Consider the following 24,219-nt stretch of genomic DNA (forward strand, 5'->3'; position numbering starts at 1 on the left):
GTCTGACATAACTTTGGTAGGAGGCTGTCGGGGTGGGATTTGGTCTACCGTCAGATGTCTGCAGCGAAGACGTTCGGATCTGAGCAGGGTCGTTAGACTCCCCTGACAGCAGCAGAGGGAAGCAGGCACGGCTAGAGAATGGTTCTTCTCATCTGAAAGCAGTTGAATTGCACCTTAGATGTGTTTTTATCTCTTGCTAATAAAAAAAAAAAAAGCGAAGAAGACTAGCTTAGATGTATACATTTACAATTTGAGTGTCTTGTCTATTTAGGGGAGATGAATCTCATCACAGACCTGTAAAAATTCTGAAATCAATGTTTTCTCTTTAAACTCTTTTCAGTTTTAACATAGATGTATCTTTCTGCTTTTGTTACCTTCTTTCCCAGTAAAAATTTGGAAAGAAAAATCACATTCTTTGCAAATTCATCCTCCAGCACCTGAAAAGTAGCTGATTCCTTGGTATTGTTTGACCACAAATGGTGCATTCTTGATTATTTTAGTCTCTTTAAAGTGAGCCAGTGGCCACCTGCTGATTCCAGGAAAGCACCTGGCTGCACAGGTCACTTAAATGGTTCATCTGAGACGGCTGTGCTGAAAGGTTAATAAAAATTGTAATCTGAATTTCCAACAACCACTCAAATCCTTTTGCTTTCTGTTTGGGTTTTTTTGGGGTTTTTTTTTTGTTTTTTATTCTAGGTAAATGCAAAACCTACAGAAATCCTCCTTCAGACACCTCGTAGACTGCATCAGCACTTGCCAAACCTCATGTACAGAGTTTGTATGTGAGATGGCCCTGCTACTCTGCCTGCTTTAAATATCCTGAAAATCTTCCTGTTCCTTGAGTTGCAAAGGAAGCCTTTCAGAACAGTAGGAAGCTCGGAAGAGTAACATCAGGCTGCCTACAAACAGAAAGAAAAGGTGGGTAGTGTCTCTCCATTCTTTGCAGAGAGGTGTAAATGTTAAAGCTTAATGAAGGCAATTTGAGTAGCAACGATATTACCCACTTAAAAGTAGAAACGTTTTTATTTTCTAGAATAATCTGTCCTAAGGAATGTATTCTTGCTTTGTGATTAGAATGATTTGGTGCATGTTACCATTTTTATCTTTTCTTACAGCTTTGAAACCTGTTTTACAGAGATCAGAGCTTATCTCTATCTCAAGGGTTTCAACCTAAAAGACTTGTTGAAATTAGGCTTAGTTCTAGAAAGCCTCTACTAGCAGGTTTCTGAGCAGACAATTTAGATTCTTACAGCATTCCAGCTAGGAATTTCATGCTGTTGGAAGCCTAAGGTATCTCTCTCTACTCCTACAACATGGTACGTTTTCAGCTTCCTAGAGGCAGTTCAGTTTCACGTGATTCCTCCTCCTACTTCAGCCACCTAGAGTCTGATCCTTTAGAGTTTACAATGACCATTGAATTAACCGGCAGTTGAACCCTTGCAGGACCAGGGTCTTAAGAAGAAAGTCATGCTGGCCTCAAAGCAGATTGACTGTTTCAAGCTAGTGTTTTCTTAAGCACTCAGCTTCTGCCCACTTACAAAGCTCAGGCTGTGGAATGCAAGCCACAGATCTGTTACAGAGTTCAGAGGCAATCCGTACAGTCAAATATTGTTCTGATTTTTTTTTCTCCTCTCACATAATTTCTTAACAATACTCTCTTCCTCCACGCCTCTTTTCTATTGACAAACAGTATTGTATCCCTTGGAGTGATGAAAGGAAAAGCCACTGAACTGCATCATCAACACATGGCAGTTCCTTTCATTTTTAATGAAATATATGACAGCAAATGGACCAGTAATGTACCTAAATAAACCACATTCATAGACCAAAGGAAGAAGACATTGTTAAGCACTAGGTTTAATACACAGCGGGTATCCAATGGATACAACAGAAAAGTTAATTCATTCAGAATTGTAAGGAAGCAACAGTTGTGCATTATTATTTTTTTTCTTGGTTTCACCATGTACAAACATTTGAACCAGGCCTCTCAACATTAGGCAGGTCAATGGACAGAGTAAAAGCAGATGCTTGCTCATTATAACTGAGGTTATTTTCTTTAAGCAAAACAAGGAAATACATATTTGGTTAGCTTAAAAATTTTTTTTAAACAAGAAAAGAATTACAGAGAGAATCAGTAACAATTATATGAAATCAAAATATAGTCTGCTAAAGCAGAAGTGTTTCAGTTCAGCAGGAAATCTCTCTCCCTCGTTCCTTTTTTTTAAGTGCTGTCTTCTCATCCAGCCCCCATGTTGCTTTTCATCCATTCCTGATGACCATTACCCTCTGTGCTTCATACACATTGTTGTCGTGGAGACCAGCTGTTTCCCTACTTTTAATTCTCTTTTTTCCAACACAAGCTACCCTCCAACACTGGAGCTGTGGCAGGCTCCTCCCTAAACAATCTCAAGAAAATGTCTTTTCTGTGGAGTAGTGCCTGAATGCAGTGCCCCTATAGCTCTTGCTCCACTGGTAATTAATTGCCTTCTTCAAGTGGTGAGAGGGAATAGGCTCACAGCTCCAAGACTTTTCTTCCCACTCATCTTTTGCAGAGACTAGAGTGACTGCAGCAGAAGCCCAACTAAGGTGATAAGCTGGGTAGCATTCAGTGCTGAACAGGTATAATTTCAGCCAGTAGGTAGGTGTGCAGAGTACTAACAGCCATGGTGCAGATGAATTATCTGCAGTGTTACTAATTGCCACAAATATCAGTGCTACACTTCCTTGGCTTGGTGTAGATGAGAAAGGCTGGTGCTGTTGGGTGCTAAGCCTCATACAAGTAGATGCCAATCTGTATAAGCAATTCCTCCCACAGATCTTGTAAAATGGAAGCACTTGTGGAAAGTTGCTCACCAATTTGCTCTCTTATCTGTTCCGGGGAAAATGGCAGACACCTGACACCCTGCATGCTGAGGACTGCTGTATCATTGACTTGGGCCACTGAACAACGAGGCATCCTCCAGCTGGGAAGGAAACTATATACAGTCAAGGTAGAGGGTTCCTTTATTGGCACTGTCTCTGCAGTGAAATACTGAGTTGTGTTCATGCTCTGCTTGCCAAGCTTTTGAATATTAAAGGAAATGTAGTAGTGAAAACAGGAATAAGAATCTGAATGGGACAACAACTACAGAGCACAAGGAGCCCCTCTGCTGAATCTTTACACACTATGAACTCCTCTCCAGCTGGATTTTCATTTGACAGGAAGAACCCTGTTCTAGTTTTCTGGGCAGGGTTGGTCGTTTGCTTTGTAATTCTGTGTGGAGTTGAAGTCTGCTGGTTCATTCCTTCGATCCAGCAAAGCTGGAAGGCCTGAGAGGCTTCTCTGTAACAGTTGAGCATTTCAGGGTATCCAACTTCCCCTTTTACATTAGACCTTCATAAAAAAATCAGCCACTTTGCCCTCCCCTCCTTTGCAGAATATTGGTATGATGGCTGCAGACAATTATCCTGTTCTGTCCTGAGTGCTGGATCTATGGCAGCAATTCATTAACTCCTCTTTGCCTCCAGAGAGTGCTTTCAGGTCATGGTACATGCATTATGCCTAGAGTGCAACAACTCCTGTTGTTTCGGTTAGGGAAACCAAGGTACAAACTAGTTTCAAACTTCCAACTACAGGAATTCCTGGATTATGCTCAGGTGTTCAGAGGATACCTTTCTCTCTTTTGCTCCTTGCCGAAAGGGAAATGTTATTTTTCAGCTCACAAAGTCTGTTGGCTTGAAGACATTGAAGCTTGTAGCCAAAGTTCATGTTACTCTAGCAGGGATGCTATTTCTTTTGAAATGCTCTCTCAAGAATTTACCTTGCTGGTGGCCTGACTCAAAATCTTATGTGTACCTAGCTGTAACAGACCAGTTATAGTTCCCCCTTCCCCCTGGTATCGGTGACAGATTTCAGAAAGCTAAGCTTTTCTGGCAGGCTGGCCTGACTCCGTTAATCTCCATGTTGCTGGGAATTTGAAATCTTTTTATCCTGGTTCAGGCTCAGGTATAGCTTGATGAGGGTATGCGAGCAGTGAGGACTGAGGTTATCCTTACAGTGTGAAACAAAGGTTTGTTGTAGCTTAGATCTTGTTAGTTTGGGATACCATGGTCCAGCGTGCAGCAGGTGAGACTTCAGTCACTGCTGAACTTATAGGGGCACTGGTTTGAAAAACCCAAACCTTTGGGGTCTTGAGGCAGATGGAACCAAGCCATGGGTTGTTCATTAACCTTGATGTAGTTGTGCCAAAATCACAAGAGTAAAGCCTGATTACAATGCAAGGCTGAGGTCTGCTCTAGCTGAGATGGGAGTTCCTGAGCTCCACCTGTCTCCCCAGTGTGGCAGCTGCATTCCAGGAACATGGGTTTCTGATATCTCTCGCATCTGTGATGTGTCCCCTTCTGCCCCACTCCCACCTTGCCAACATAGTCAGAATCTTGAGTGTTCTTTGTCATGTGATTCAAGATTTTTAGTGGCAGGAGCTTTCACTATATTGGCATTAGAAAGGAAGAAAGCCTAGTGGGTGGCACTGTCATGTGAAACAACTTCAAAAGGACAGCAGCACTAAATAGAGAATTAAATGAGCAAAGCCTGACTCCCCTAATGCACCGAGGCTGGCTGGCAGTACTTGCAGCCTCTCTTAGTTTTGCATCCAGAAGGAAGATTAGCAAATGTTATACAGAAAACAGATCTTGAAATAAGCTTGCCTGTCTCAAAGCTCATAGGGACACAAAGTCTTGGGGAACAGGAATAAGAGAGAGAAAAATACATTTCAATCAAACGACTGCAAAAAAGTATAATTCGTCAAGTTTTGCAAACCATATGAAAACAATTCAAAAGTGACACAAAAATATATATAAGTTTGAAAAATACTTAAAGAAAAAAAAAGTACAGATCTCACAATATCAAAACAAATGATGTATGCTTAAAAAGGAAAAAAAAAAAAAGACATCGAATAACACCATATTGGCAGAAAAAGTAAACCTCTCCAGGGCAGCTGTGTTCTGTCATTTAAAGTGTCAGTTTGTGTATCTAGGATCTGTCTATAATGTGCTCAGCAATGACAACATTAACTCTGAGCATTAGAAGAACCTCATAGCAGCGAGTCAAATCTGAGAGCAACGTATACAAGGGAAGAGAGCAGCAAGGCTGTGCTCAGAGGCCTGAAATGTCCCAACTCACATAGCCATGGTTTCCTTACTGCTACCAGATATAAAACCTTTTCTAAGGGAAGATTTGTGAATTGTGAAAAAACTGTGGCAGAGTGCTCTAAGTATGGACTTCACACTGTGTTGTTGAGTGCCCTGCTGTGAGGCAAACCCTGGCCTTTGGCTTCTTGAGCCCTTATAGGTCTGGAGTCTTACAGGTGAAGACCACCTTAGTGGGACTCTCCTCTCACCTGCATCACATAAATTGGAGTAATACTGCTGATACAAGCAGGACTGCACTGGTTAGTGCTAGTGGGAGTCAGATAAGAATAGGGGCTTTTGCTTCCCAGAAGAGGGGGAAGATGTTGGGGTGGAACAAGAGGTGCTGTTTCATGGGATCACCCTCCAAAGGGTGCCTGGAGACTGCCCAGTCTCAGGAAAGGACTTTAGCACCTCCAATTACAGCACTTGTGCTGCAGTGAGCTTCCTGTAAAGGGAGATTACTTTGCCACTGAGCACGGCTTCCACTGATGCAGAGCAAAAAAGAGCAGAACAGCTCCAGTCCATTATTGGGACTTGCAAAAGTGGTACAAGCTGCTCTGGACTGGGCCCTAGCAGAGCTTATTATGAAGAGGGGAAGAATGCTCTCTGGCATTTGTAGCCCTTCCCCATAAAACAGAACACAACTAAAAAGGCGGCGAAGGACTGGAATGAAGATGTGTAGCCCTTTGTGAACAAACCTTGTTCCTTGTTGCACAGGCTCCCTTAGAGAGAAAAGCTCTGTGTTGCTAAGGATGTGTAACTGGTTTTACTGGTCATACCTGACCTTACGAGGCTGGGTGGGCTGGCAGATCCTACTGTACCACCAAAGGGGACAAAACAGACCTCTTGACTCTAATGGAAATGTCTTAATTCCAAATGACCCACATACAGTTAGCAATGCTTCCATTAACGTGGGTCTTCTCTAAAAAACCCTTAAGGGAGTGAATTGACTTGAAAGATATTTCTTCCCCATTTCTTCACTTACAAATATCACTAAAAAGGTCAGTCCTTTTGGTCTAACTCTCTGGTATTGTGTCCCCCAACCTCTCTAACCAAATAAATAACTCATCACTGCCTGTAACCCCATTGAGCAGCCAATACCAATTCAGGACTGGTGTTCTTGCAGACATTACAGGACCTCATGCAATACAGCAAAAGGGAATTTTCTAAAAAGTGGAAATAAAAATGTCACACTAGCGATCACACAACTAGGTCTTCAAGCTCATGATCATTTGAGGCTCTCTGTGTGGTCTAAAATCAAAACGTTAAAAGATACATAATGTAGTTGTCTTTGTTTTTTTGTTTTCTTTTTATACAGAAATCATACACACAGAACTTCAACCTGAAACTTCATAACAAAAAAGTCCACTAATTTAAGGAAAGCATTTTGTTGTGCAAAAAGTCCCTCCCCCCTCCCCTGTTCCACCTTCATCTACTGAGGGTCTCACACACACACATAAAGCTTCCTTCCAACAGGCGAGTTGGTAAGAAAGAGTCCTCCCTATATACAGTGAATTAGAGAGAAGCTGGATACAGTGCTGGCAAGAGGCATTAGATGATTGCCTCTATCTGGAAGTGTCCATGTTCTCCTCCTTAAAGTTACTGCAGTGCTCTATAACTTTCCTATGGATAAAACAAGGACAAGGAGAGACGGTTTAGTTTAAAGCTTATTGCATGACAGCTGTGGGACAGTAACATAAGAACTGTCCAACAGCTTGCTCTCTATGTAAATGTGTACTGTTTGCAGCAGGCAGTCTCTTCTGAGATATGTATCAACCGGTATTTGTACCAAAACCAGTATACTCCACAAAAGCAGCTTAGAGCTCACGGTTCATCCCCTTCAGATTTCAAGTCACGTTAGTATACATCCAGATCTGCATGTGACTTAATTCATTACCCCCATATCCAAATTGTCAGATAACTTTGAATCACATCAGGAAACACATGCATACAGGTGTTTGTCCTTCACTCTGCTGTCATCTGTCCCTGCTTTTCCTATTCTTTTCATTTACCATTCTTGCACTGTCCCATCACCATATACAATCTGCCTAACTGTGAGAGTCTTCTGCAGGCTTCAGTCACCTCCAGCATTTAGCAACCCTTCAGCTATGGGGAATGCCTGCTGCTCACCCACAAGGTACGTATTCCCAGCCCATCTCTACCGCTCTTTAATATTCATCCTGCAGGTATGAAGCTATAGCTCTCAGTCTGCCAAAGATGAGAAACTGCAGCTGGCTTTTAAAACTCTGTAAGATTGACTCCAAAGGAAGGTCACATAACATAACAAAGTAAGTTGGGGAAGCTCACAAAGGTGATGGACTCTCTCCACCTTTTGAAAAATCCTCTCGTTTTAACTGTGTAGTTAGCAGTTTTACTGACAGGCCAATATGATTGTGGAGCCAAGGGAGCCCACACAAGTATGGAGAATAGTGCTGACTGGAGACTATCAGTGTAAGACATGCAGTTAGCCATGTGGCTCCCCTGTGCAACAAGCCACTTCTGTAACCAATTTGCCTGGCATCCATCAGCCCTGAATGACCTGTGTGTATTGTCCACTTATAAACACCTCTCTAGTGTTGTGTTTTCACCCTCTTTTTTCCTGCTCTTCTCCTGTGTTTGCTTGTTACCTCTTGTACACCTCAGTACAGGCCTTTCTTTGGTAGTCTTACTTTATGTAGAAGAATAAAAACTAAACTAAAGCTAATTGAATGTTTGATGATAGTGCATTGGTTTCCTACCGGGCCATTTCCTTGGTCTCTTGCCGTGCTGAGGCCATTTTAATCATGTCCTTCAGAAGGGGAATCCCACCTTCTTTGATCAGCAGTGGGCAGTACTTGTCAGCTGCAGAGAAAAGAATAAAACAGGTCCTTGTGAACCTTCACAGGAGTGGTATAAAGGGTGGCAGGACGGGAAGGAGAAGCCTGTGGCCTGAGAAGCCACAAAACTTTTCTTTTTTATGGAGCCAGCCTGCTAGGTGTGCCCTGGCTGTGAAAACAACAGACACAAAACGGCGGAGAACATAAGAGCATGGCCAGAAGGATCAAAACATTGAAGGCATTTCCTATGCACTACGTCTCATTGTTTTTTGTTTGGCTGTGCTGCCTGCACGTTCCTGCATATTCAAAGAAGGTTCTCTACCTACATAGCTAAGGTGGGAAGACTTTTTCAGCTAACCAGCTCAGATTCACACCCTCAACTTCTACAGTGCAGTGGATGTGATTTTGAAAAGGGAACTTACGGTAGACAGAGACCAGGTTATACAGTGCCCAGGTAGCCCAGTGCTGGCTGACTGGGGAGATCCCTTGTGGAAGAAGTCGAAGGATTGGTTCAAATGACCTGCGCAGAAATATTGCAGAAGTTGTTAAAAATCCAAGAGCTGCTTCTTTCAGCACCTTTGCCACTCAAAGCAATACAAACTCTGTGCTCATAGATACCACAGCAGTAAATCCATTGGCATGTCAAAGATGCTGGCATCAAAGACTAAGTCTGTGTCACATGGCAATACTGGCTGGCTTACAGGTCCTACCACTTTAGCATAAATATGCTGCCCAGATAAATAGCTGCAACGAATGCAACTGAGTCCAAGAACTGATTTCCATCCTCTTGTCAGTCATTTCCTCACAGCAGCTGAAACCCAGCAGCACTGATCTTTCTGTAGAGGGGCCAAAGCAAAATTATACCCAGCCAAAGCTGGCTGCTCATGTGCAATGGTTGCTGTGTTTCTTCTGACAACAATAACGTGTCTATACTGTAGCTCAGGCATTGGAATGCCATTTGTTCTGGATGCCTGCTAAGCACTAAGAGAATACGGAGTACCTGATACCCTCTTACAGGAAGAGCTTTGGAGGATTCCACCAGTTGTATTAACCCTTGAAGAGATTTCTGGGAACTGTGTCTAAATATCCCCCAGAGAACAGTGAAAGCTACAGCAATCCATGTGACTTTCAGAAGCAAACAGATTTAAAGAGGTGCAAAGGACAGCAGTCTCAGAGGAAAATGCTTAGGCAGTCCCAAATACTCAGTCATGGGTTTCCTGAACTATGCAATTTCACCAGAAACATGCAGGAGAAATTCTGTTGGGCTCCCACACTTAACCCATAGGAATTGCCAGGCAAGGTGTCTAATTTCAGCAGCCTGTGTAACATTTTTTTCTAAGGAAGATGTAAAACCCTCACTAAAGAATATATCCCTAAGGATGTTCCTCCTTCACTCTAAACAGAGCCTCCACGCTGAGCTATATTTCTTCCCTTCTCTCTGTTGGTGCTTGCTTCCTGTGACAAACCTGGCTCCTAGCTGAGTGGGCCAAACTTTTCTATTCCTCACCTGTAATTGATATTTCTCCTGGAGTTGATATCCCAGCTCTGGATGGCTGCCCACATCCTCTTTACAACTTCCTCTCGGTGGGGCTCACATATACCCCAAGCCTCTGGACCATCAAACATGATATGGGAGAGCACACCACAGGCATTATAGGATACCTCAATCCCATCTGCTTTGCTCTCCAGCAGGTTGCTGCCAAGAGAGAAGAGATCATTTACATGTGCTGATGCCCCAAAGGTTTAAAAGTCTCCAGGTGATTTGGGAGCAGAGCTCCAGAGCATTCACCCTGCCCCAGCCCAGCTGTTCATTAGCCAGGCACCCACCTGAACACACTGATGAACTGGGAGGTCATGAGCTGTGGGCGGAGCTCCTTCACCTCTGCTACATTGCCCAGGAGGCCCAACATGTTGCGATGCAGCTCCTGTTTCTCTGGGAATTCCTAAGCAAGCAAAGAACAGGATTATACAAACATAGGGCTGAGAACAAGTAACCCTGGAGAAAGATTGTACAGGATACCTAGAAAGGCTGTGTATTTGTGGGTAGTCAGCAATGGCTCTTTAGCAGATGCCAAGTGGAACCTCTCGTGTTAAACATATATGTGAAATGAGAGAAGTGAGGGCAGAGCCCACTGTTCTCTACTGCCTTACTTAAGGGGCATTGTGTACAAGATGGAGAAAGAGGAAGATGTGGTGAGTGTAAGTTTCTCTGTTCTTCTACTATTTGGGTGGATGGGCGGGAGAAAGAAGAAAATATGCAAGCTTTTTTCTTTTCTGTTTGTGCAACATAGGAAGTACTGCTTAGAGATCCCACCCAGGCACTTGTGTGTCCACTTAGCAGTGGACATACTTACTTTCAAGCACTCCAAGAACAGTTTCATGCCGCTGTAGTTAAGGAACATCTCACAGTTATCGGGGGTCTCATCAGTGATGTTCCAGAGGGCACTCCAGGAGAACTCCATCACCTGGTCACACTACAGAGCCAAAGAGAAAGGGACAGAAACAGAGCTTTGCTAATGTAGAAGCCCAGTGCAAACCAACCACTTTTGTTTCCTCTCTGGTATCGCCATAGATGGCTCCAGAGGTAGGAAAACCTTGTTATTCACTTTCAACTTGTCAGAAAGTGTTTTTTTTGTTTAATATTTTTGCCTCCCTTTCACATTGCCCTGCCCTCACCCTGGGACAGGAAATTCTGTAGCATCAGCTAAGATGCCTTGTGTTTGTTAGAGAAGCTGAGCTGGCACTCTGGACTGATCTCCATGCCTAAGTCAGACTGAAGAGAAAATACTCCATGTATATGTTTTTGTGGGAAACACTCACCGTTTTATCAGCCAACTTCTTCTGAATCAACTTTAGCATTGTCTGTGGGCAGAGGAAGGGGAACAGTGAGAAACAGTTCAAGAATCACAGAGCTAAAACTAACTGCTGTAGTACGGCAGGGCTGGCTACAGCCAATTTGCAGGCATACACAATTTTGATCCTCTGTAGAGAACCTACTTGATATCTCTTTCTCTAAACCAGTGGAACTGGGTTATGTTTAATGTTGCGAGTATTCACAGAGCTGAACTATGTCACAGTCCCCGAGCTGTTGAGTTTGCAGTCAAGTCAGTTTTGATCTGTATGACAAAGTCTGGAATGTGGTATAACCGCAGCAAAGCGGTGGCCTCTGCAGTACTTTGGAAAGGTGAGTGATATGGGTTGATGTGAGTTGGGAAGCTGTCACAAACTCAGGGAGATGCTGAAGGAGCTAGTCACAAGGTGGTACCAGTTCTGGAAATAATATGATGTGGTGAAGAGGTGAGGTATAAAGTTACGCTGCTTCCCTGCTCTCACAGACAGCCTATCTTGGAGATAGTGATTTCCAGTGCTGGTAAGCAAGTAAAAGATGTCACATGGAGGGATAGGTTCTAGGAAAGGTTAGCACTGCTAGGAGACTAGTTCCCTCCCGTGATACTGCACGGTTGGATTGCTGGCTGGATGCATTTGGTGGACTGCTGCAAGGGAATTGTGCTAACTTGGGTTAAGGGTAAGTAGACACCTTGGGACCATACCAACCATGACAAACCCCATCTTGCCCACAGCTTCTTTATGATCGTTGTCCACCTGGCAGACCAGAGCGTTACAGAGGTGCACAGCGATGCGCTGGATAGACTCATCCTGCCGGCTTTGATTGAGGATGTTCAGCAGCAGCTCATTGACTCGGCGGTACTGGAACTCCAGCTCCTCGGGAATGCTGAAGTTACACAGTGTCAGGCAGCAGTTTCGCTGTACCTGGGTCAAAAGGAAGCAAACACTGGGCCAAGTGGCTACAAAAACATGGACCCCATCACCTCATGTTTCCTTGCTGCTTGGTACTGAAACCATCTTCTTCCTTGACTACAACCGCTAAAATTTCTGTTACCCTCCCATCTAGCACTGTGCTTTAGCTGTGCTCTATCGGTACCCTGTATTCTCTCCCTGTCAGTCTAGTCTCACAGGGCTGCATAATCATCCAATGCCCATTACTTTCCTAGCCAATTCCTCACTGCCTGTAAGCTCTCTATGCAGCAGTCGCCATTCTGCAACCCAGTGGCATCACAATGTCAGCTAGCTTCCAGTAGGGTGGAAGATGAAGTTTCTTTCTGTTGACTCAACACCCCTAGCGCCTGCACCCTTTTCACCGCACAGTCAGTGCTAGACATCTACGCTGTGTGTCGTATACACCCTTTGACCACTATTATCAGATAAAAAGGAGCCTTGCTATCATCGCTTTCTTCCCCTTGTTCTGGAGAACGCCACGTGGATAAGGAGCACCCTGCATGCAATCCCCATCACTGAGTGAAGGTGAGGAGCAGATCTGGGCAACAGGTTCTCTGGTGTCTGCCTTGGTTCACATCCTGGAGGCTTAGAAGAACCAGATGCTAACACCAGGCTAAAGTCTCAATACAGAGAAGAAGGACTACGGGAGCTGAAGGAGGCTGGGCTGCTCTTACTGTGACTTCCTGGTAGGACTCCATGCCATTCAGCACCACCTGGATGACCTGACGCCGCAGCTTTACGCTCTGCTCCATGCGGTACTCGGAGTTGGTCAAGTAGAACAGTGCCGCGCTGCCTGTCACCTGGATGTTTTTGTCATCCTTGTGGCACTTGAGGGCTGTGATCACCAGCTGCAGAGAAGCAACATGAAGTGCCACTGACATGTTCTGAGTCTTGGAGTGACTGTTACAAGCCTGCAAGGAACGCGTGGCCCAGGCATTGCAGGAACGTGCTTACAAAATGAAGGTACCCAGTTCCACTGCACTACTGGAACTTTCTCCAGAATGGCCTGATATGGTGTCCCAGGGTGAAGAAAAGACTGGGACTGCAAAATTTCCCTTGTCAGGGTGAAGTAAATGCTAGCATGGGGCTTACCTGAAGGGCTCGCAGCAGCTGGCTGCAGCGTTCAATACGGGCAATGTCAAAAAGGAGGTTGATGGCCCGGGAAGTGATTTCTGGCCGGTGTTCAGTGTAAGCCTCAATAGCATTCAGGACTTGCTCTTCGTTCTTGTCTCCACTCACCTGGCATAAAGGAACAAAAAGAGTCAGAGAAGAAATGATGGAGGAGGACAACCAACATGAGAAAGGAACTCTGAAAGGTCGAAGCATAAAACTTCCCTCTGCCCTGCTAGTAGGATTAGGCCCAGGATGAGAGCAAAGAGGCTGAGTCACTTCTCAGCCCAGAGGAATGAGAAATGGCACCTCTGGGGCAGGAGGATGCTAGTCACAAGTAAGACTCCTATTGTCTTAAGTCCTTTTCTTGTAGTCACAGACATCCTGGTCCTTCATGGAAGACTCCTCCATGCCCTTCTCTAAGAAGCATGTTTTTTAACCCTTGTAAAAACCATGTGGGGTATAGGTATTGTGTTCTGGCAGTTTCCCTGCATTATCAAGTAGCTATTGAAAGGTCAGAGCTCAGTTGCTGCACCTGAGACCCTAAGAACTCCACTCTACTGGCAGCCAGTAATTTTCATGTTCTTTTAACTTCTACCAAGTACCTACTGCCAATATTTTTGTGGCCTCCTTACCTTGTAGGCTGGAATATGAGTCAGGCGGCAAAGAGATGTTTCAAAAAGGCCCAAGAACTGGAGCGGTCGTTTCAGACCCCGGAAGGGAGCAATGCTGCTCTTTGCTGGTTCAATGCTGAGGGGAAAAAAAAGAGATCACTCATGTTGGTACTGTGTTCAGGTGTCTCCTGCCACAGAGACACCTATCAGCTCTCCGTTCACTCTGACTGTACTGCGTCTTAACTAGAGTGACAATAGCTACGCTTCAGTTGTACATCAGCCAGCTTCTCCTAAACATAACACTAGACATTCATCCCAGGTGATCCTGAGTGAAGGGCTAAATGTGCTGAACAGAAACAGCAGTAAGAATTCACACAGACAGAATGCAGCTTTCCCAGGTAGAATTTTTCCTGGAAATTCACTAGCTGGGGTGAACATTTCCTCTTAAAAAAGGGCTGTCAATTTCACTGATCCAAAGTATTTGCAAACTGGACTGCATGTCATCTGATAGACATGCTAGTCTGCTCCTGTGATAGTGCAAGAACACTAGTTTTGCCATGTTCCTTATTGATCAAGAGCCAGTATTTTTTCATCAGCTCTGGTGGAAAGGAGCCAGTACTGTCCTACTTGTTTGCTTTTGTTCAGTAAGTAGCCAGAGAATAGGACGGCAGAGTTCTTGGCTGATCTGGAAAAACAGAACTCTAGGTATGCCCCTTTGGAGGTGCACCAGGATTTTCAAAGGCTGATCTGCCCAGTATCCAGGTCAAATCTGAACATATGCCTTTAGATTCTAAGTTCCTAAAACACTCAGCCCTCCTATGAACACTGATGTATTGACTCAGTGTAGAAATGTTCTGTCTTGGAAAAGCCTGGATTTCAGTGAGGTTAAGAATGTTTTGTGTAGAAAACGAGTGAAGGGCTTTGGAGTCCTTTCAGAAAAAATATAAACCACTGCAAGAGATCCCTGGAAGAATGTGTGTGGCGAAGAACTGAAATACTTCTTCAGATATGTATGGCAGGCAGATAGGATGAATTCTTTATTATTCTTAAAAGTCTTTACATGTGTCACATATAGGAATCACAGCTGATTCCCATACCAGTCTTTAGTGTCAGGAGAAACTAGGAACAGTTGTATCCTGCTTTTTAATTAGACCTACAGAATTTGGGAACTTAGGAAAGGGAATGGTTCTTAATTCATCTTTGACTGATCTATCCATCCAAGCAGACCTCAGTAATTGCTGCTTCCTTACCTTGTCTGGCCCATCTTCTCCTCCATGCTTGGGATAGTGCAGTTCTCCAGCATGGTGTGCCCTGAGATATCGAGCGAAGTGAGGTTTACCAGGTTTTCCACAAATAGGTTTAGAACCCGCCGGGTCAGCTTGAATTTGTAATAACTCGACAGATGGTCTCGGGAGATATCCAAGTGCCTGCAAATGACAGAGAGCAACTCAGAGCCTGGAAAGCATTAGCTGGGGCTTCTGCCTCTCTACGAGAGGAAGATGACAAGCCAAGTGTGATTATTATTTTGTATTTATTTTTTATTATAATTATCTTCTTCACAAGATACAGGAATGTGGTTCTGTAGGATCCAGCAGCAGGATCTGGCCCTGTGTTTAACCAAAGCACACAAATATCTGGTAGAGGTCTACTTGGAATAGAGCACAATGAATCATTTGGCCACATATCACAAAGGAAACTGCTTCAGGCTCAGGAACTGCCTTTCCCAAGCTCCATCACAGCAGCTACCTGAGCATTTCTGCCTGGTGATTAAGATGCACTAGAGGATCTTTGCATCCTCAGAAACATATGTTGCCTCATCCCACAAATTAAGTTACACAAGTTTTTGTCTGCTTCCCCAATCTTGTATTTTTTCCACCCCAGGCTACTACACTGCCCTGATTTCATTCAGGTATTTAAATGCTTAAGCTTTGGGGAAGCCCCGATGCTGAGTGACTGGTGGGATAAACTGACCAGCCATCACGTGCAGGTGGGGTCCCTTACAGGACAGGGGCTGCTCTTGCCTGCCAAGCAGTAGCTAAGACCCTTGAGAGAGACTTTTCCAAACTAAGACAGGAGCCAACATCCCACTCACAAAAGTGTCTTCTACCTGTTGTAGACCAAGTTTCACTGCAAGTCACTGGGAGTAAAAGAACTTGGATTTTGAAAATGTTACCCAGGATGTTCTGAGACTCCAGGTCATATGTTAACATGGTACCCCCTAGTGTCTGCAGTCAGTAGAGATGATACTAAAGCCATTGCAAAGCATCCTTCTTGTGAATAGTAAGGCCCTTCTCTTTGGCTTTGAAAGTCCTGGATCCCTTTCCTGATACCACTGTGCAGTTTGAATAGCAATTGTCTCAACTTTGTTTCAGGAAGTCATTTCACTGTCAACACTGTTAGGTCAGGAGTGCCTATTTATTTACACTGCTTGTTCCCTTGGTTGCACCATCCATGCACAGTGTGCTTCCACAGAGCACAGCAAATAGACAGTCTGAGCTCAGAGTTTTTCCTAGTTTTACCTCAGAATCAGAATTAAACTTTGGACAATCCTGTTTGACAAGTGGTTTGGAGGACTGAGTTTCACAGTGTGATTATTGCTATATTAGTTTATGTACACATCTGTAGTAAATTTTTTGCTATCTCAGGTATTCTGCTGTTCTTTTTTTGTTTGGCTGGGGGGGGTGGTTAGTTTGGTTGTTTTTTTTTCTTTTTTTGGGGTGTATGTGATGGTTTTTGTTTTTCCGAGAGGGAGTTTCTGCTAAGCGGTGTCCTTCTGCAAGCAAAATGGAGGCTGGCTTTAGACATGTCAGATATGTATAGTGAGTCAATGAGTGAGCCTGTTCATGGGAAGGTTTATAACTTGAAACCAGCAGTGGGTGGCTCTGTTAGCAGGCAAGTAGACCACTCCTAAAAGACCTTTCCCTATTAGTAGGAAAAGGATAAATCAAGGAACAACAGATCTGCTAACCTGAGCTTGCGAAGCTGTGCGATCACTTGGATGTGCTCCTCTGAAAGGTCCATGTTGTAAAGCACTAAGGAAACCAGACTGTCCTTCCACTGGGTCAGAAATCCTACGTCATTCAGCTGGATCCCAGAGAGATCAAGAGCTGCAAGGGAGGCCAAAGGCCGAAGCAATGTTTCCACATTTACCCCTTCGATCAAGCGGCCCAGGTTCAGGAAGCGCAAGCGGCTAAAGCCTTCAAAAGTAAAGTCCTTGACCAAGACCTGGCGAGTGGGGTTCACCAAACAGTCATCTTCACAGCCTCCAGGGTTCTCCTCCTCATAGAAGATATTACAGCAGCCAAAGAGGCTAAGGGAGATAAGTGTGTGGCTGAAGCTCACCAAGGTTTGCAGACTCTTGGCTGTCAGCTTCTCACAGTTAGTCAGGTAGAGTTCAACAAGATCCTGGAAGATGGGAAATCGAAGTTAGAAATATTTCACAGGTAGAGTGCCCACCCTGTTTGCTACACCACCTCCCACTGGGAGAGCCTGAGACCTTGTATCACCTGACTTGACCAGTGTCCCCATCCCATTCCCTACAGTGATTCTTGGAGCTGAGAAGGGAGAAGCTGAGGTTCTCCCAAAGAAAATTTGGATGGTGAAGGATGGAGTCTTGGGAATCTCTGGGTGCCTGGGATTCTAGCTGGTGCCCATGCAGCAATGCTGCTGTGCAAAGTGGCAGCTGGAAGCTGTCAGTGCAATACCACCTGCTTCCTGATGGCCTCCAGGTCCTGGTCCTGCACAATCTGTTCCCGCAAGTGGATCCGAGCTAGCCTGGTGCTCCGGGGATCTGAGAACAGGGTGAAGAAGCTTTCATGGGGTTCAAAGATGCTGTCCGTCTTCACCAACTCCACGTACCTGCATTGGGGTAATGGCATTAGCACAGCACGACACAAAGGCTCTGCTACAGCTCTAGCACCTTCACTGGTTAGAAGAAAATGTGACCAAGTGCGTAAGCACACACAGACTCCCTCGTAATCATCCAGAGTAGCCTTTGGAGTAATGAGAGCTGTCCTATTACCTCTTCTTGCACAGAACTAATGATCCTTAGGAAAATCTCAGGCAAAGATTTGTGCAAGGTCATGTGTGTATGTGAGCAAACTGGATTCTGGCAAGTACAGACTCCAAGATTTTTTTTTTTTCCCTAGCTGTTTAAGGCTAGTAATTTGATTTTTTTTTTTCACTTTTCAGAAAATTACCTGGCCAAAGTTCTCTGCCAGACTTTATGGGCAGGAGTTCAGCCAAGAGAGACTGTGATAGCCAAATTATATAAATCCCTGGAAACAGGTTGCTTTGTAAAGCTGTGGGAGCAGTAGCCTTAAAATTTAACATCTGTTAGCACTTTGCACTCTTATTTCTCTGGTTTGAGAGGGAGTTTTAATGCTTCAGTGGTGGGAAATAGGAAGACTCCTTTATTGCTTACTGATGTTCTTGGAAGAAGCAGTGACTGTTTCACTCTGGGTTTACCGATGTGGAAATGGTGATTTCCACAGAAACTAGAATGATACACAGCAGTACATTAGCCCCTGGGGACACTTTCTTCTGAAGTTAATGCAAATCCTTATTTCTAATATGAGGATCAATTGAAAAAAAAAAAAAAAAGCAGCCCTATGAATTATTTCCTTTTTTTTTCCCCCTTTCCTGTCACTCTTTTTAGAGAACTATATTCCCCCTTCCCTGAGCTCCTGGCTTCTTCCCAAACCAGACAACAGCTTCTCCACAGGCCTGAAACGTACTCATTGACAAGTTTGTCACAAATCTCGCTTGGCAAGAAGATGTCAGGATGAAGCCGGAGAGTTTCATTGTCCAGTAGGTAGCAGAGAGTCCCCTCCAAGTTGCGAAGGCAGTAATCTGTGCACAAGGTCATTAGTGACTCGGGGCTATCGGATGCCATCTTGAGGGAAGTTATGGGAAGGGGAAGAGCAGAAGGAAGCTTTTGATTCAGTAGATCCTTTCCTCAAATGAAGTTCCAGGATGAATTTACAAGGACATCAGGACAGCTATAAGCAGAGGGGAAAAAAAGATGCATTGAGAAAGGCACATTGGCAAGTGTCCTGCAAAGCTGTTGTACCAGCAGAATGTTGACAGTTGTATTTACAGCCTGTCACTTGCTGACCTCAAAAGAACCTGCAGCAGTTTGGCCTCTCTGGCAGTATGGCTTTAATTCCTTGGTATCCCCAGCCCCAGGGAACCCTGTGGGAATGAGTTAACATGAAACAGGTTTGGAAATGAGGCTACGCAGCAAAAAATGTTGCCTCATTGCAGGGGTTATCTGGCTGACAAAGGCCCTCTGAAAGGGAAGTGGCAGAAACCACATTGCTTGGTTTCCTTCAGAGTTGGTTGGATAAACCACCAGAAAATTTACTGTTGGGACAATCCTTTGTATGGCCCCAGTGGGATCTGGTGGCCCTGCATCTTGTGCCTGTAATTCTGTTTGCCACCATTCCAAGTGAAGTTTCATGTTCAAGCTGAATGTTTCTCTCTAGCACCAAGCCAGAAGCTTCACGGAAGTCCTTGAACTAGACTGTGAAGTGGATCAGAAGCCACAGAGAAACATACAGACTGGTTTGGCTTCCCTTTGAGTGCAGTGTAAAGCAAGGTTTATGCATGTGCTGGACAGCTATACATCCAGCTCCCTGGGACGGACTCACCCAAACCATTCCACATCTGTCACAAAAAAGTACGAGTGACTAACCTGGAAAAAGGCAAGACACTTTTGCCCTTCTTTGGTTTTAGTACCGGATGAAGGATGAGCAAGGCAAATTGGGGGAAGCTATTCCTGTCTATTTTCTTATTTGAAAAAAATCTCATGGCTCTAGTATTAGGACTCACTCACTGGCACTAAAGGATGGCTTGCTGGAGCCTTGGGGGTATTTAGAAGAAGGGACTGAAGACCAACAATGCCATTTCACTTTCAAAGGGTCAAATCACATTAAAAGCAACCCTAATGTGAACTCTTCTATATATTTCCATGGACGCACAAAAATTGTGTTGAAATGTTTATTTTTGATGTAAAACCTGTGTCTTATCAATATGTACGTCCCTGCTGGCATTGAGAACATCAGTGGAGTCAGTTGTTCTCTGTGCCACAGCTGAGCAGCCAGTGCTGGGGAAGTTGTTGCAAAATGTCCTTAACTATATTCTGTTTCTGATCTTTATCCTGCAGCTGCAAAGACTGGGACACTTGTCTGTGTCTCCAGCTCTCTGATTCTCTAAAACCTCTGGTGCTCTCTCTTTCCTTCATTCCTGCTGTGTCAATACAGGGTGGAAGAGTTTTTTAACTCCCTTTCCTCACCTTAATCACTCTCCCCAAAGGCACCCGGGGTGGATCAAGCACCTTCCCTCCTCCCCCTTCAGATGCTCTGTTCAGCCACTGCCTAGGCCATGATACCTGTACGAAAGATCAGTTAAGGCTGTGGATGAGGTAACTTCAAATTCAGGCACCAAACGGTTGCTGTGGGTGACAGGAGGACAGCTGTGACCAAGACTTCTGATCCCTCCCTGTGCTGCAGAATGGATTTCCATGCAAATATGAAAGCAGCACAAGTTGGAAATCAAAGCTCTTTTCTTCCTTCCATGTTCTGAGGGCATGCTTCAGTGCAAGGGTCAAAGAGTTGGCCAAGGAATTAACCCAACACAGAAAGGAGCCTCTCAATAAGCAAGTGGAGATCAGCAGAACTGCTCCTTGCTCAGCAATGGAGGAACAACCACGCTGGATCACTCCTGCGGTACACTCACCTCATCTCCCTGGGCCAAATCTCACTCTAGCGTAAGTGGACAAAACCTTACTGGCAGAAGCAGGCATCGGTGCTGAACTTGTCTTTTGGCTTTACTTGAATTTGATCGATAGTTTCTCCTTGCTGTAAGTATCTTTGGGAACTATACCTGCAGGCAACCTGCAGGATCATGTTCTGATCCAAACTCCTTCTGACTTACTGTGTTCTGACCTACAGCTTTCAACAGCCTTTCCAGTGGGGATCTCAGGTTCTCTGCTGGTTTTGGCTCAGGAGGCTAAAGGTCTCCAAGCAAAAGCAGATGCTGAGGAAAAAAAACAAACCCAAAAACTCAGCAGTCACAAAGATTGTACTTAACATCCTGATCAGAGATAGTTTAAAGGGTGTAACCTGCTCTTCTGGGTCACTGAGTCCTGAGCTGGGGTCACAATACCATAAAACTGTGACTTCTCAAGGGTGCTACGACAGCTCAGAGACCTTTGAGATGCATGTGGTACAAACAATGAAAATGAGTAAAATGGTGGGTCTTCAATTTTGAAAAAGAAGGAAATCCATAATCCACAGCCCTCTCCCTTCATAGTTAAGTCAGGAGAGAAGTCAAGGATGAAATGGGCCACTGAGTGCAGAGTATCCTCTCACTGGCTGTTAGGTCCTGGCTGAGGGAATGCAGGTGGGAGGAAGCTGTCCTGTGCTCTGCACTGTGTCTGCTTTGGAGATGAATCTCCTTTACCTCCAGAATGAGTCCCTCTTGCAGATTTTGCCTGAAGCTTGCTTGAGAGAATCTTTCCAGAAAGGCAAGATCAACAGGAAGACCTGAACCAGTCGGGAAACGTGTTCTGCTATCCCTACCAGTTGCTCTGTGCCATCAGACAGGAGGTCCCAGCAGCCAGTGTTCTTCCACTGTTTACTACAGATGGCTAGAGAACTCGAAAACAAATTCCCATTGACAATCTATTATCACGTGCAGCTGGAAACGGCCAGTGCTTGGGACTTGTCCAAGCAGCTTAGAGCACTAAAGGGCAAGAACTGCCTTCCTGTGGCTCTGACAATCCTCTATTTCCCCCTCTGCTGAGACCAGCACAATGTAGCCAGTTGATCCTAGCCCTGGAGAAATCAGCTGCCCTTTAAATTCTGAGCTCCCTGTGATCCACCGACAAAATCCCATACAGAAGGTTAATATAGAGAAAAGTGGTTAAACCGTCCCACTAAAATAACACCAAAGCAAAGCATTCATCCTCATGATTTATTAGGGATATTTGAGTAGCACCCAGAGCTGCTGCTGTGACCTTTTCTACAGGACACGACACAAGCTAGTCTTTCCCTCCTCAGTTAGACTCAAGACATGAGGTGTGGGCAGGGCGAGATAGAATTAAGTGTGTCAATAGCTGCACTGATCAATATTGTCTCTAGTTATAAGCTCAGTGTGTTGATAAAAATAAATGAACTAGAAATGCTGACAAATCATTAACATTTGCCTAATCATTATCCTCAGGCAGCTTTCCACAGGCAATAGATGAGCAAGCTGCCTGCCTAGCAGACTGTCACCAGTGCTTTCCAATGATGGGCAATGAGCTGTCTAGTGCATGTGTGTTTTTGAAGGGTCAAAGACAGATATGTGAAACATGCCTAAAATTCAACTGCAAGAATCGAAAAGTGGCTAGAACTACAGCTGCCAATATTTTTTCCAATTTATTTCTCTAATAGATTTGCCTCCATCTTAATGCACGAAGTAATCAAGTCCCTTGGAGACACAGGAGCAGTCATATAAAAGCCTGTATATCCAACTACCCCCAGAAGCAGCCCTCTCTGTGGAGTAACAGCACCTTCCCACCATCCATAGACCCAAAGGATGCCACAGTACATGCAGCTTTACTCTCCCCCATCACCAGCTTTCCAGGTCCTGCCAGCCCCTTTGGCAAATATTGCTTATTTCTAGGCTACATCCGTATTGTTACGGCATTTCAGGCTGCGCTGGCATGCGAGACTTGGGACCGGTCTTGGCACTCCTGAGGCCGCCCATGCCAATATTCTCTACCTTGGACTTCAGACCGATCTTCTCTCCCAGTCTCTCTCTCCAGGCGGCTGCCCAAAGCCAAGCCTGACTCACCATGGCTCCACGCCAACAATATAACGTTTACGCTGTTGCTACAAAAATGACTGGCAAAGCTGACTTTTCCAGCATCAGGGACTTGTCCAAGGAGAGGGCAAACAATACGCACTGACGTGAACCCCTTACAGCGACTTTAGATTAACAAATTTAATGTAAATGCAGAGTTTGGCACAGGTTACATTTTGAAGGAAAACTGCACTGTCATTTTAGCTGGCATCTTGCAGCTGCACATCACTGTGTTTTTATTAATTGATGGATCATCGCAGCTTGTGCAGGGAAATACTGTCCCTGCCTTACAGCAGGGAAACTGAAGTAAGAGTAGCTTGAACTACTCTGTGGCCCAGCAAAGCCTGCAATTTCCAAACTCGTCGGCCTGCCGAGTCCGACATCGCAAATGAAGTGACTGGTGCTAACCGAGAAACACGCTGATCTTTGTACCTGCCTGCAGTAAAAACGCTCCTTCGGCTCACTGAATCGTATCGTGGACTTTCTTTCCAAAAGGTCACCTGCCCAAGAGGACGCTCCCGGGAGCCCCTGGGTTACCACTCCCCGGGCACTGGAGATCCTCCACCGCCGGACCGCGACGGTCCCCGACAGCCTCGAGAGCCCTTTTTGTCCGGTCACCAACCCAAATCCTCCCTCGCTGCCCCGGCACGGGGCGCCGGTCCCGCTCCGTGGGAGCCACTTTGCGTTCCCGAGGCCCTCGGAGGTCACCTCGCCCGCCAGCGCCGGGGCTGCTCCCTGCCGGGCTGCCGCGGCCCAGGGCCCTGCCCGGCGGAGCCCGGCTGCTCCCGGTACTCCCGGGGAGGGGACGGGGGGCCTCGCCGGAGAGCACCGGCCGGCGCTGCCGGGGGCGGCGGTTCCGCGTGGGGCGGCGCTGCCCTCCCCGTCCCTCGGCAGGCAGGCCCGGTGCCCCCGGGGAGGGCGAGCCCAGCGGGTCGGATTGAGGAGGGGGACACACACGCACACGCCGGCACTCACCTGGCGCCAAGCCCCCGCCCGGCGCAGCGGAATGGGGGGGCGGCGGGAGTCCCGGCTGGTGCCGGCGCCGCTCGCCGGGGCGGGCAGGGGGTCCGCGTCCTCCTCGGGCCCGCTCCCCCCGCCGCGGCCTCCGCTGTCAACAAACCCCGCCGTCACTTCCGCCAGCCGGGCCGCCCGCACCGGAAGCGCGGCCGCTTTCCCCCTCCGGAAACACCGGCCAGCCCGGAACGCTCGGGCCGTGCCCGCCGTCCCGTCCCGGGTTACCCGCCGGGACCCCCCGCCGGTCCCGACCCTCCCTCACACGCCGTGACCTCACGGCCTGCCGCAAGCGGTGACGTGACGTCACGAGGCGCGGCGGCGGTGACCTCACGGGCAGCGGCGCCGACAGCGCGGTGCTGCTGCGGGATGTCACGGCGCGGCTCAGAGCGCGAAGCCGCCGCCACGCGAGGGCTCCTTTGCCGACCGCATCCCGGCAAGGGTCTCCCCGGGGCTCCTCACGTCGCCCGGGCTCCAGAGCCCCGCGCCTCCCTCCCTTTCGCTGAGGGGACGCCGTTATTCGCCATTGCCGGCTGCCGTTTGCACGGGCCGTAGGCACCAGGGTTTGTCTGGGAGAGCGCGACCGCCTCCGGGCTTCCCTCAGGGCTGCGACCGCCAGCGGGGCCAGGCGACCGGCGGTCGGGAGGGGGGGGCGGGGACGGGGGTCTCTTCCGAGGCGGGCAGCGCAGGCAGCTGTAAGCGCTGCTGACGCTTGGTGTGTGCGGAGGGGGGGCCCAGCCCTCTGTCCCCCCAGGTCGCGGGTGGGAGCGTGGTGCCGTGACAGGGCACAACCCGCCGCCTGACCCAGCCTCCCCCCCTCCCCCCCCCGCAGCAGGTCGGTGCTCCGGGAC

At 46.5% G+C, this 24,219-nt stretch overlaps 2 protein-coding genes across 11 annotated transcripts in view; both read right to left on the reverse strand.

The window, feature by feature from the left end:
- The window catches only part of ZDHHC12 (zDHHC palmitoyltransferase 12), an 11,850-nt gene extending 11,029 nt beyond the window's left edge, over nucleotides 1–821 (reverse strand). For 2 of the 3 annotated variants that reach the window (XR_012654189.1, XM_075056035.1), the window contains exons 1-2: nucleotides 714–815; nucleotides 49–196 (exon numbers count right to left, since the gene is read on the reverse strand). The gene's annotated coding sequence lies outside the window, so the exon portion shown is untranslated. Of the gene's footprint in view, nucleotides 1–48; nucleotides 197–713 lie in introns of all 3 variants that reach the window. The other variant, XM_075056036.1, reaches the window with a different exon arrangement.
- Nucleotides 742–23,490, reverse strand: ZER1 (zyg-11 related cell cycle regulator). 8 transcript variants are annotated; one of them, XM_075056027.1, is made up of 18 exons: nucleotides 20,972–23,106; nucleotides 20,444–20,545; nucleotides 19,803–19,898; nucleotides 18,244–18,507; nucleotides 17,215–17,365; nucleotides 16,476–16,912; nucleotides 14,758–14,934; nucleotides 13,529–13,643; nucleotides 12,876–13,022; nucleotides 12,458–12,694; nucleotides 11,541–11,756; nucleotides 10,806–10,847; nucleotides 10,340–10,459; nucleotides 9,813–9,928; nucleotides 9,493–9,681; nucleotides 8,408–8,505; nucleotides 7,908–8,010; nucleotides 1,838–6,792 (listed from the first exon to the last, which is right to left on the reverse strand). In XM_075056027.1, the coding sequence occupies exons 4-18, from the start codon at nucleotides 18,399–18,401 to the stop codon at nucleotides 6,735–6,737; spliced, it is 2,364 nt and encodes a 787-aa protein (XP_074912128.1). In that variant the 5' UTR covers nucleotides 18,402–18,507; nucleotides 19,803–19,898; nucleotides 20,444–20,545; nucleotides 20,972–23,106; the 3' UTR covers nucleotides 1,838–6,734. The 8 variants fall into 8 exon arrangements, with proteins under 8 accessions (XP_074912132.1, XP_074912128.1, XP_074912129.1 ...); XM_075056028.1 differs by lacking the exons at nucleotides 20,444–20,545; nucleotides 20,972–23,106 and adding an exon at nucleotides 23,333–23,475; XM_075056026.1 differs by having other exon boundaries at nucleotides 20,444–23,106.
- Between the last annotated feature and the right edge of the window lie 729 nt (nucleotides 23,491–24,219).

The sequence above is a fragment of the Buteo buteo genome, chromosome 23, assembly GCF_964188355.1.
Source record: "Buteo buteo chromosome 23, bButBut1.hap1.1, whole genome shotgun sequence".
Lineage (NCBI taxonomy): Eukaryota > Metazoa > Chordata > Aves > Accipitriformes > Accipitridae > Buteo > Buteo buteo.

What these genes read in the sequence shown, in the direction of transcription:
- ZER1 (XM_075056025.1), bottom strand. Translation starts at nt 18,401, where the DNA reads ATGGCATCCGATAGCCCCGAGTCACTAATGACCTTGTGCACAGATTAC. An exon ending in TGTGACAAACTTGTCAATGA is followed by an intron (nt 17,366 to 18,243) that starts GTACGTTTCAGG and finishes ACCCCAATGCAG; the next exon opens with GTACGTGGAGTTGGTGAAGA. An exon ending in AGTCCTACCAGGAAGTCACA is followed by an intron (nt 11,757 to 12,457) that starts GTAAGAGCAGCC and finishes CTTTTGACCCAG; the next exon opens with GTACAGCGAAACTGCTGCCT.